The sequence below is a fragment of the Nyctereutes procyonoides genome, unplaced genomic scaffold, assembly GCF_905146905.1.
Source record: "Nyctereutes procyonoides isolate TBG_1078 unplaced genomic scaffold, NYPRO_anot_genome, whole genome shotgun sequence".
NCBI classification, from domain to species: domain Eukaryota; kingdom Metazoa; phylum Chordata; class Mammalia; order Carnivora; family Canidae; genus Nyctereutes; species Nyctereutes procyonoides.
Window position 1 is genome coordinate 35,731,588 of NW_026575082.1, and position 12,829 is coordinate 35,744,416.

General features: G+C 34.3%; 1 protein-coding gene across 1 annotated transcript in view; it reads left to right on the plus strand.

Annotated features, from left to right (window-relative positions):
• The window catches only part of LOC129514645 (low-density lipoprotein receptor-related protein 1B), a 1,831,349-nt gene that overhangs the window by 1,562,137 nt on the left and 256,383 nt on the right, over positions 1–12,829 (plus strand). Inside the window, exons 48-50 of the mRNA XM_055333402.1 lie at positions 7,399–7,512; positions 7,756–7,905; positions 11,667–11,789. Of these exons, the coding sequence (XP_055189377.1) occupies positions 7,399–7,512; positions 7,756–7,905; positions 11,667–11,789 (387 nt within the window). The remainder of the gene's footprint in view (positions 1–7,398; positions 7,513–7,755; positions 7,906–11,666; positions 11,790–12,829) is intronic.

Genomic DNA, 12,829 nt, shown 5'->3' on the forward strand with positions numbered 1-12,829 from the left:
AAATTATACGTTTTTTGGAGGGGAGAGTTGTAATAAAGTATAAATAAGGTAGAATGATCAAAATAGAAGGTAATTCCAAGTATAAATACTAATATTGATTTTTTTTTATGATAGTCATACAGAGAGAGAGAGAGAGGCAGAGACACAGGCAGAGGGAGAAGCAGGCTCCATGCACCGGGAGCCTGATGTGGGATTCAATCCCAGGTCTCCAGGATCGTGCCCTGGGCCAAAGGCAGGCGCCAAACCGCTGCGCCACCCAGGGATCCCTAAATACTAATATTGAAAGCTGCAAATAATTTGATATGGTTAGAGCCAAATGGCATATTGGCAAGTGGTTTGAAAAAAAATAAGTCAAGTCAGAGAGAGGAACCAGTACTTAATGTTGTTTTTTGATGCTGTTTTAAGGAGCATGAACTTCACCTTGTAGTCACTAAAGAGTCACTGAAGGTTTAAAGGAAACCCAATACAATCTAATTTACATTTCAAAAAAGGGGGGGTACTGTTTGTGCAAATAAAAACTATAATGCTGAGATGAGAAAGATAAAACCGGAGTCTCTCAGAGTAGCTAAAGCTAAGAATAAAAAGGAGAGAGACAGATACACAACAGAATTTCTAAAGGTGGTATAACAGGCCATCCTGGGTAATAAACAGAGAAAACATAGACATAGAAAAAATAGACAAGTTTCATGAACTGTTTTCTTCCCTGTTTTAAAACTATTTGTTTTTCATTAATTTTTAAAATTATGTTTGTGGGTCTTTTGTTCATGTGGGCTCAGGGATAAGATAATAAAGATGGTTTGCATTCTGAGAGTGGAGGACCTATAGGCATTCAGATAGAACTGCTCCAAAGACATTTAGGTAGATACGGACCTGGAGCTCAGTTAGTAGATTAGAATAGGAGTGTTGAGTTTGGACTTACTACAGAGAGAAAGCTCATGGATGTATAGAGTACTAGTCGTTGTAGGAGAGTACATTAGAATTACCTATTGAAATAAAAAAAAAGAAAGACACTAATAACATAAAAAAGGAGCAATTGACCAAAGGAGTAATGGAAAGATCTTCATGAGAAATGTATTGTTATTATTTAGCATTTTAAGGTGTTAAGGGAAGGCAAGAGGGCAGGTATGGGTTAAGGCAGTCATTGAACCTGGCAAATAGGAGATAATCTCTTGGTTACCTTCATGCGAGTCAATTCAGTGGAATCATAAAGAAAAGCCAAATCTCCTTGGGTTGGTGCAGAAAATGGATGGTGAAGGAGTAAATACAGTAAGACTTTTTTTTTTTTATAAAACATTGATGGTAAAGGAAAGATGTGAAGTACAGATGCTATGAGAAGGTGATGCAAAGTTGTGGAAGAGAACAGAATGTGTACAGATCATCTTGTAGCTAGAAAAGTTTGGTTTGGAAGTTACTCTGCATCTTAGACTAAGACATTGGCCAAACACTTGAGTAGCTCACTAGCTAAGGTTGACACTGTAGTGTAGGAAGAACCAAATACTTTTGCAGATTAAATCAGCTGTTATTTCATATTATCTATAAAAGATTAAAAATGATAAAATATAGTAAGTGACAGGGAATAAATGGAGGGAAATGAAGTATTTGAAAGAAAGGAGGAAAGCAAACTAGAAGTTAGAACCCCCCCCCAAAAGGGCATCTTTTTTATCAGTTATTTGCAAGCAGGAAAGGAGAATATAATGAAGACGTTATAGGATAACTAGGATAGACATTATAGGAAACTAGGATAAAGATAAGAATATCAAGCTAGAATGTGAAGGAATAGAACAAAAGATACAGAAAGCAGATTTTAAAACAAAGGTCATAAGAGGGACCATGGAAAGTGAATAAGTTACAGTGGATTTTCTTGAAGAAATAAAAAAAGATTTCAAAGGTGATAAATTAGTGAATTTGGGTTTATGAAATATAGCACCCACTACCTGGTAGCTGTTTATTAAATTCTTATGTTGTAAGTGAAGAAATAAGTCTTCCAAAAATATAGATAGGTTTTATCCTGCCTAACATCATCAATACCAGCTGCTGAATAACAATAAAAATAACTCAAAATGTTATTTCCCCTTCGTAGGCTAAACTCTTGATTTCTGGGTTATAGCTAGCTCAGCCAGCTCCTTGGGCAATAACTACTGCATTTGTGAATCAAGTTTCTGTTAAAACTTTTATTTTGTTGTAAGAGTAGGGTGAAACTAATAGCAGTTGGATACCTTAAAAACAGCAGCAACAACAAAATGTATGCCTTGAAATTCTTCCGGCAGAATGTAGGACATTTGAAACTAACAGTGTGTGTGGAAACTCAAACATACACCATATTACTTACTAGAAATTAGTAGATTTAAGTGGACTCTCTCTTTTAGGAGAAACAAATGGGTGGCTTTTTAGATGAGAGATTACTTATTACAGTTATATCTTTTGGATTTGAGTTTTCTCACAAATTTGTTCACATGGTGTCCTTGTCAGTCACATTTCACATCCTAGGGGAGAATTTTCTCTGGGTCCATATCCTATAAGCCAGTTTATCTTATAAATCAGTAATTCAGATGTATATCCATGCAGCAAATGGAACCTTACAGTATCTAAAAGATGATGAAGTTTGAAAAGAAGGACGGAAGGGCTCGAAGACAATGGAAAAGGAGTTTTCTTTCCAAGTCTTTTCTTCCAGATAGTCCTTCTCTGTTTCTATCATCCATACAACATGTACATGCAGTCCTTTGTTGTATATATGTGTGCAGACACACACACACAAACCAGTTATTACTTTTTAATGTAAAGACACGAAGAATTTAAATTAGTACAATAAAAAGTCAATATATGAGAGAGTTTGATAGGCTATGGAGAGAGGCTACAGTGGCATCATCTGTAAATTATTTCAAGTACTATTGCACTTTTATTTCTTTAGTTTAGATGTTCATAATAATAATATTAATATTATTTTAATTATATATAATTAGTTTATAACATATTAATATGTTAATATTAATACATTAATTAGTTTAGATGTTCATAATAATATCGTATTAATTATATGATTAATAATATGTTATGATTATATTATATTAATAGTACTTATTATTATTAGTAGTATTCCACAAGGCAGAGTGGAAATGGATGTTACAAGGAATCAGTTTTGGTTTCTTCTCCATTTGAAGGAAAGCACAACCCTAAAGCCTTGTAAATCTTTTATAACTGCCCTGAGAGTTTTAGACCCCAGGCAATCTGGCAGGGTGGGAGCAGAAGGGGATAACTTGAAGAGTTCTTCAGAAGGTTTGTCACCCTGGTTTCCTCTTCCAGTGTGTGAGAGATTGAGTGAATAGGTTTAGGAGAGCACATAATATCCCTCCTTCTCTCCCTATTGAGTTGTTTCTAATTACTCCCCTTGGGAAGTATCTGAACTTGCCCGGATCACTTGGACACCTTTAGGTGAACTGGAAAGCTAAGTAGTTCTAAGGCTACCTGATAGAGAGGAAACTGGTCTTAGGTTTTTGTATTTTTTTTCCATAAGTTCAGAGCAAAACTTTGAAGATTCCACAAACAATAAGCTAAAAGAAAAGAATAAGCATGCCTATAGATGAAATCATCATTCCTCCTGGGTTTGCATACCCTTAGAGCCTAAGCAGTAAATAAAATAAAATATGTGGCTTGAGAGTAAACAAAAGAGACATGACAGCAAATTTAATGCTTGCCTCTTAGCCTTTCTTTCTTTCTTTCTTTCTTTCTTTCTTTCTTTCTTTCTTTCTTTCTCTTTCTTCCTTCCTTCTTTCTTTCTTTTTTCCTTTCCTTTCCTTTCCTTTCCTTTCCTTTCCTTTCCTTTCCTTTCCTTTCCTTTCCTTTCCTTTCCTTTCCTTTCCTTTCCTTTCCTTTCCTTTCCGTCAGCTGCAGGGAAGTTGGAAGAGAAAACATTGATTTAAGTTATTTATAAGAAATGTCCTAAAATCACAAAATCAATGTTATACCTTTCCTATCTCATTAAATCTTTTTACTGACATGGAATCAAGAAAGTGGATGCAAGAAAAATTAAGAAAGTATGTGAGGTAAAGAATGGTTTTACTTTCTCTTTTACTGCTGCTTTGATCCACAGTCCCTGTCAGATCTTCCTTTGTAGTATCTTATTGCTATTCCTGGGGTGGCTCTGATATGTTTTCACTCACATTTTGTGGGCTTACTTTTTCTTTTGGACTATCTGGAGGGAAAAGTCTTGTATTTCTCACTTGGATTATCTTTATTTGGACTACATTATTTTCTTTTCTCTCTTTTTCAGGACTTTTAGCCTGAGGAAAAATTGTCAGAAAGCTTTCATATTCGCTTGACAAATTAGAGATTCCAACATATTTCTCCCTCAAAAATCACCCTAAGGGTGAAACAAATTTCAATACTTGACTGACCAAAACAAAGTAAGGAAGAAATATAGTTGAAGGAACATAGAGGAAGAGGTTTTGGCAAAAGAGGTATTTGTTTACCTATTTAATACGGTTCCTGCGTTCCCATGGATTTCTCCTATCTCTCTCTCCTTCCTTGCCTCTAAATGCTGGAGATGTTAATCCTCACAACCATCTTGCCACTGCTACATATGAAATTTTGCAACCACTTAGTATGTAGCCCTCTGGTGGTTTCCATACTCTAGATCAAGTCACAGACTCTGTGAAGAGAGGATTTGAAGTAAAGAACAGTCTTCCTATTTGCATCTTGCATGTATTCTAATAGGCCTTCCCATCCTTCTCGCCAAGATTCATTAGCCCTATTTTTAATTGGAAAATGGTAGAAAAACACATCCTGCAAATATTCTACTCTCTACTCAGTCCTCCTGAGCCCCTACCTCATTCTTACCTCATGTTCTTCTTTTAAATGCAACTCTTAACTCCCCTTTCCAACTTCACAGTTACAGTTTCTTTTCGTCTACTCAGAATTCCTTTCCTTTCTTTCTTCTTCTCAGAATTCCATCAAAAACTGAGTTCCACTTGCTCCACATCTCTACTCCTCTCACAAGGCATTCTTTACGTTTACTTCCGCCTGAGGGCCCCAGTACAGTCTTTGAAACACCATTACTGTAATATTGCTGGATCTCCAGCCCTCATAACTATGTGAGATGCTATCCTCATGTTCATGGGAGTCATGATTCACCTCTTCACCCTTTCTGCCACCAATCCCCACTCAGATGGACTCCCTGCAATGTACACAGAAGATTCCCTGTGGCAGTTTGGGGAGAGATGGAGATGATGTAATGAGTTGTGACTGTCCCCATTGGGATCCTTCTGGTATTCTTAAATTCTAACTGTAAGGTAGAAACTCAAGGGAGATAAATCTTTGTAGACTCTCTAGGAACATTACCATGGTCTAGAATATTGTTTCACAGGAGAAATGAATCCTGTCTTCTAAATAAAAGGATTATAAGGAGTCTTTAGGAGCACAGTGTCTTAATAGGGGATTGCTAATAGATAGCAAAGTAAGAAACAAAACATAAATGCTTGCCATGATTATTTTCTATGTTATGTCTTTCATTTACTGTTTCTATTGAAAAAATATTGAATGTAAAATGTAATAGAAAGGTATATGGAAGAGATTTTGCTTTTTTAGACATAAAAGAAGAGTATCTTTTTTTTCATGTTTGGAACAGTGTATTTATCTCTAGTCATAATAGCATTATCTGTTTTATAAGATAAGATGTTATTTTTAATGAAGAAAACACTGAAGCAATTATAATTGCAAATTGTAAATAAAACATTTATTCTAATCATCATTTAAGTGCAAATAAGGATACAATTGCAAGATACAATTAAATATAATAAGAGCAGTGCATTATGAAATACAAATGACATACACACCCTTGAGTAAAATTTGCATATTTTAAGGTAGCATTTTAACCATTTACAATTGATATAATTTCTATTTATAATTAAATAGGGTCTTTAAAATATCAGACTAGTAAAAGTGGCATAATCAAAGAGCCCTTCAGGTTGTACATTTACATAATCAACCTGTGGAAATTTGAATTTGGAATAAAAATCTCACCTAAGCTAATCTAATGTACATAGCATGTCATGCACCTGTTCACAACATATTGCTGGAAATCATTATATGGTAATGAATGTGTGAGCAAAGTAGAAAGGAATATATGATTAAGCATAAGCTATTCTGTATAAGGTATATATAATGACAGTAGCATATTGAAACTGATTTTCATCTAAGCATAGCAGGGGATCGTAAAGTCATACTTTCTAACAATAGAGACAAGTCATACCACATTTATGTTTCTTTCATGAGGCATTCATCTTTCCTATACCAAATGTTAGTGATATGGCCATATAAAGGAGGCTAACATAGCATGGAAGGCTTTCTACATTGCTGAGCTATTTCCTCTGAGTAATAAAGCGAATGTTCAGTGGTTTCTCCATCTCAGTCTCTTTCTCTGACTGTCTGTCTGGCTCTTTTTATCAAAGCATGGAATGTTCCACTTCTTTGCAACCAGATTGGGATTTCCTTGTACTTCCTCTAGACATTTGCTTAGTGTTATAACCTTGTACTTTTGAAGTTGGAAGGAAAAAAGAATTTTCAGCAACATTTGATTTTTTTGTATGTTGGCTTGGTGTTGGACCGATACTGTCATGGGAACAAGGCACAATCCTTGCTTTCATGAAGCTTACAACTTAGTGTGGGAGCGGATACACAAACAGTCAATTGCAATGAACTATTGTAGGCACCACAACAGAGGAAAGAATATGGTACAAGGGAAGACATATGAGGCATCTAACCCAAGCTTGGGGGTGGAACTGGGAGCCATGGATCAAGTTTGACTTCCCAAAGTTAAAGCAAAATAAAACAAAATTATATAAATTAGTTAAAATTTAGATCTTGCTCAACTTACACTACAGTTAGGTCCCAATAAACCCATAATAAGTTGAAAATATTGTAAGTTGAGAATGCACTTATTAACCTAACCTACCAAATGTCTTAGCTTAGCCTAGCCTATTTTAAATGTACTCAGAACAAATTACATTAGGCTATAGTCAGGCAAAATCACCTAACACAAAGCCTATACTAAAGTATTGCATATATTATGCAATTTAGTGACTACTCTACTGAGAGTGAAAAACAGGATGGTGTCTGGGTAAGTGTATTCATTGTTTACCCTCGTGGTCACACGGCTTACTGGGAGCTGTGGCTCACTGGTGCTGCACAGCATCAAGAAAGAGTATTTTATTGCATATCTCTAAGCCAGAAAAAGATCAAAATTCAAAATCGGAAGTACTGAAAGCTTAATGGCTTTCCCACTACAACAAAGTTGAAAAATCGTGCAGAACCGTGGTAAGTTGGGGACCATCTGTACTCAAAATGTTAGAGCAAGGAGTCACTTTTGTCTCATCTATCCGTTTATTTATATACCTGTTTTTCCAGTTTCAACCTGTGCCGCTGTTGAGTTCCGTTGTGCAGATGGAACATGCATTCCAAGATCAGCACGGTGCAACCAGAACATAGATTGCGCAGATGCTTCAGATGAAAAGAACTGCAGTAAGATATTCCATTACCTTTTGTTTGTTCGTCCCTGGGTACCTTTGGCATTCCGTCTAACACTGCCCAATGTTTCACTGAACCTTGTCCAGCGTTGATATGTAATTAACCCCTGTTGTGTAGGATAATTGTGTTTCTATTTCTTCAAATGAGGTTAACTTTTCTTGTTTCTGTGACCTGCATAGAAGGCTCCTAATCTTTGCAGATGAGGTGTTTTTCATTTTTCTATTTGCCTCCTTGTAGATAATACAGATTGTACACATTTCTATAAACTTGGAGTGAAAACCACAGGGTTTATAAGATGTAATTCGACCTCACTGTGTGTCCTGCCAAGCTGGATATGTGATGGTTCTAACGACTGTGGGGACTACTCAGATGAATTAAAATGCCCAGGTAATTCTAGAAAAAAAAAAAAAAAAAACTTACCTTGAGATTTAGAGGCTCATTGTATAAAATAAACTTATTAAATATGCCTAGTGGTTAGGATTAAAATTTAAATGATGTAGAGTAAATTACAAGGGATCATCCTGTTCCAAACATGCCCCTTGATCTTTTTTAATGAGTTATGAAATGATACTCAAGAAATCTGTTCTGTATTTGGATAGATTTCCTTTTAAGGTTCAGTTCATGATTAATCCTCTTAAGGTTGATGATTAAGTCTTAAAATATGTGATCTCTAAAGTTGCCAGGGAGGTATTACATAGTGAGAAAAAACTATGTATACACTAAAGGGAAAGAGAAACATTTCTTACCAACCACTTTACTCAATGCCATACAACTTGTATTTGTCATGTTAGACTGTTTGATGAAGTTTACACAATCTTTTGACATAGTAGTACGGGGTAATAGCAATTATCACTGAGTCAGGGCCAGAAAGACATATTTATATCTGACTTTTAACCATCTTTACATACATAAATTCTAAAAGTGTCATTTGTATTCTTAGCAGAATGTTTTCCATTAAAAAGTCATGATCCTCTTCTTTGGAATTATTTCAGAAAACAATTGAAAAAAAAAAGAAAATAAGAGTGTTAAATTACTGTGACTGGAAGTAGATATTATTTATAGGAAACTATTAAATGTGTCCTCATACTATATTTCTTTCTCCTTATCCTACTGCTCCACTCACTTTTTCCATGTTTAGTTGACATATAATGATTTTTTGAAATATTTTAAGAAATTATATTCGTAGATATTCTATACAGCAGCATAAACACGTGCACACAATCTACTGTGAAAAAACCTATATTTTTAATTCGTAATCTATCACCTAATTGGGCAATAGCAGATTCCTTTTATTTATTTCTTGTTTTTGTGCTCAACAGTGTGTAACATTCTATGATACCAGTTTTGTTCGTTTTGTATTTGAAAGGCTAGCTGCATTGTAGAAGGAACTCAAGGACTTTTCTGGCTTTATGAAGAATTTTTATATACACTGGGGACTGTGGCTCACCACAACTCTTCCACATTATATTTCTAATTAAATAAAATATTTTGTGATCCCTGGGTGGCGCAGCAGTTTGGCGCCTGCCTTTGGCCCAGGGCGCGATCCTGGAGACCTGGGATCGAATCCCACATCGGGCTCCCGGTGCATGGAGCCTGCTTCTCCCTCTGCCTATGTCTCTGCCTCTCTCTCTCTCTCTCTCTCCCTGTGTGACTATCATGAATAAATAAAAATCAAAAAAATTTTAAAATAAAATATTTTAAAAGAAATATAGTAACATAGATTTAGACTCATGGAGCCTGAGTGTCTAGATTCTTAATCCATTGTTCTTTCTACAACAATTATGTACCTCACAGTAGCTGTAGTTAATTTTAAAAATTAATATGAAGGTAACATATAACGGATACCCATTAAACTTACATATATATAAAAACATTATATATCACATATAATATTATATATTATATTAATATAATATATTATACATAATAATATAATGACTGTGGTCTGTATATTTTTAATATTAATAATTTATTTTAAAAGTTAACTTTTAAATAAATAACTTTTAATTTATTATTTAAATTATACTATTAACTAAATTAACTATTAGTTAATTATAATTATATAATTAACTAACAGTTATATAATAGTAATTATACTATTAACTATTAACTAAATTATTATTTAGTTAAATTATACTATTAAATTTAGTTATTAAATTATTGATTTGTTAATTTAGTTATTTAAGATAACTTTTAAATAAAGAATTGTGATTATAATGAAGAAGAAAGGGGAGCTCATGTAAACTAATAAGACAGGTAGATAGACAGAAAGCCAGTAGTGGGTCAGTCTAAATACCTTAGTTTGTATTGAGGCTAGTCCTAAGAAAAAGTAAGACATAAATCAGTCAGGACTTTTGGGTTTTGTGGTGAATTTTGTCAAAAATTTTACTTTCATTTTTAATATACAAAGTTGACAGTTGAAAAGATATAATGAAATAATTATCTTAATACAGCTACAATGGATTATTGTTGTGTGATTATTACAGTGTGAATGGATTATTATAGTGTGATATAGATACTCTAAAATTTGCTTCCAAACTGGCTCTGGGCCAGTCAGTCTAAAACTATGTAAACCTGATGGTGCAAGGGAACTGATGACATTCAGTTGAGAAAAATCTAATATTTTATATGCAGCCTTAGAAGTCAGAATAATGCAAAACTTACAATCTAAAAAATATATATAAAATAATTTTACATACAAATACATATGATTCTCATGATATTTCTCATGATTAACAGTTCTAGAGATTCTATTATAAGTTGTCTTTCTTTTTAAAATAAAGAATGCTTGTATAAACCTCCTCAAAGCATGCTCAGATTATAGGACAGTAGGAGCACCATGCCCACACTTTCTCAGTAAAAATCCTTTAATCTTTTTATGTTATTTATTTTTACGAATATAGAATTACAGGCATTTTCCACCAAAGATGCTTCTTTGGCCTTAGGCTCATTCACTTTATAATTACCTCAGTTATTTTATTTAATTTATCTTAATGTGAATCCACATTATTTGGATTTAACAAGTTTTTTCATTAGTATCTTCCTTCAGATCCAGGATCCAATCCTAGATCAGATTTGATTATCATGTCTTCCTTGTCTCCTCTGGTCTGTGCCAGGTTTTTTGTTGTTTTTTGTTTGTTTGTTTCTTTTAGCTTTTCCTTGGTTTTCATGACCTTGACCCTCTTGAAGAGACCATCTTGGCCTTTTTTTTAAATAATAAATTTATTTTTTATTGGTGTTCGATTTACCAACATACAGAATAACACCCAGTGCTCATCCCATCAAGTGCCCCCCTCAGTGCCCGTCACCCATTCACCCACACCCCCTTCCCTCCTCCCCTTCCACCACCCCTAGTTCGTTTCCCAGAGTTAGGAGTCTTTATGTTCTGTCTCCCTTTCTGATATTTCCCACACATTTCTTCTCCCTTCCCTTATATTCCCTTTCACTATTATTTATATTCCCCAAATGAATGAGAACATACGCTGTTTGTCCTTCTCCGATTGACTTACTTCACTCAGCATAATACCCTCCAGTTCCATCCACGTTGAAGCAAATGGTGGGTATTTGTCGTTTCTAATGGCTGAGTAATATTCCATTGTATACATAGACCACATCTTCTTTATCCATTCATCTTTCGATGGACACCGAGGCTCCTTCCACAGTTTGGCTATTGTGGACATTGCTGCTATAAACATCGGGGTGCAGGTGTCCCGGCGTTTCATTGCATCTGAATCTTTGGGGTAAATCCCCAACAGTGCAATTGCTGGGTCGTAGGGCAGGTCTATTTGTAACTGTTTGAGGAACCTCCACACAGTTTTCCAGAGAGGCTGTACCAGGTCACATTCCCACCAGCAGTGCAAGAGGGTTCCCTTTTCTCCGCATCCTCTCCAACATTTGTGGTTTCCTGCCTTGTTAATTTTCCCCATTCTCACTGGTGTGAGGTGGTATCTCATTGTGGTTTTGATTTGTATTTCCCTGATGGCAAGTGATGCAGAGCATTTTCTCATGTGCATGTTGTTGGCCCTTTTTTTAATTCAAGTATTCTTATTTATATCTTCCAGTTAAGGAATATTACTGTTTTATTATCTACCTATATTGTGGAAGTCTAAGATTAATTCATTGACATTACATTTTGTATTTTATCACAGTTCAAAACAAACACAAATGTGAAGAAAATTATTTTGGTTGTCCTAGTGGAAGATGCATTTTGAATACCTGGATATGTGATGGTCAGAAAGATTGTGAGGATGGACTTGATGAATTCCACTGTGGTGAGACATTATATGTTATTCTATATGTCATATTATTATTCATATGCCAGTGTTTTCTTACATAGGGTTTTTATATAAAACATTACTAATTAATTTTAACAATTATCATTTTTATTAGATAATACAAAAATTAACATAGAGCAGAATACTTGAAATGAGGAATAAGTATCCTGCCCCAGACTTTTCTTTCAACTTTTCCTGCTTTTGTTAGTGGTTACCTTCATCAGTCTAAATGATGTACCTTTATTTTCAGACCTATTAACTTAAAATGTTAATATATTTACTTTCTGCAATGAAAAATACGGATTTAGCTCCCTACTTATTATTGACTAAAATTATTCTAAATGTTTCTGTTAATTATATGTTTAGCTTTAAATAGTACTTAAACTTGTATTTCCTCAAACTCTCGTCTTTCACCACCTGCCTCCTAATTTCTGTGTGTGTGTACATTCATTTTACTTGGCAAGGCAAGACAGATTTTTAAAATTTATTTTATAGAATTTATGGCTTTTGTAATTTCTAGGGCAAAGAAATTTCCTATAGGGAAAGAAAGCATATATTCACTATTTTCATTTAACACAAATAACATACACTATAGTGAATAGACAAAATAGAAGAAAAGATTAAAAATGGATCCTCTAAGAAATGTCAGACTCCTCTAAAAGTAAATGTCATCTTGAAATATGAAGGTGCATTTTGTTTGATTAAGATGCAATATATCTTTACATTAGAGCCAGATTGTGAACAGGATTAACAGAGAACTTTACAAATAGTTTATGTAGATTCATAGTATCTGGACAGGAAGCCATTAGATGGTTGTATTTTCTTTAGTTTCATTTTTTCCAGTCTTTAGTTTTTCTAAACTTCTCTCTTTACAAGTTATCTAAGTGAATATTTTAAATTAAGATACAAGGGTTTAAAGTAGTCTATAGCATCAAAATCTAAATGCTTATTTTTATTACAATTTACATTTGGAATAGTTGAATTTGGAAAGATTTGATTTTTGGATCTTGTCTGGTGATTCTGAGTGGAGGGATAGG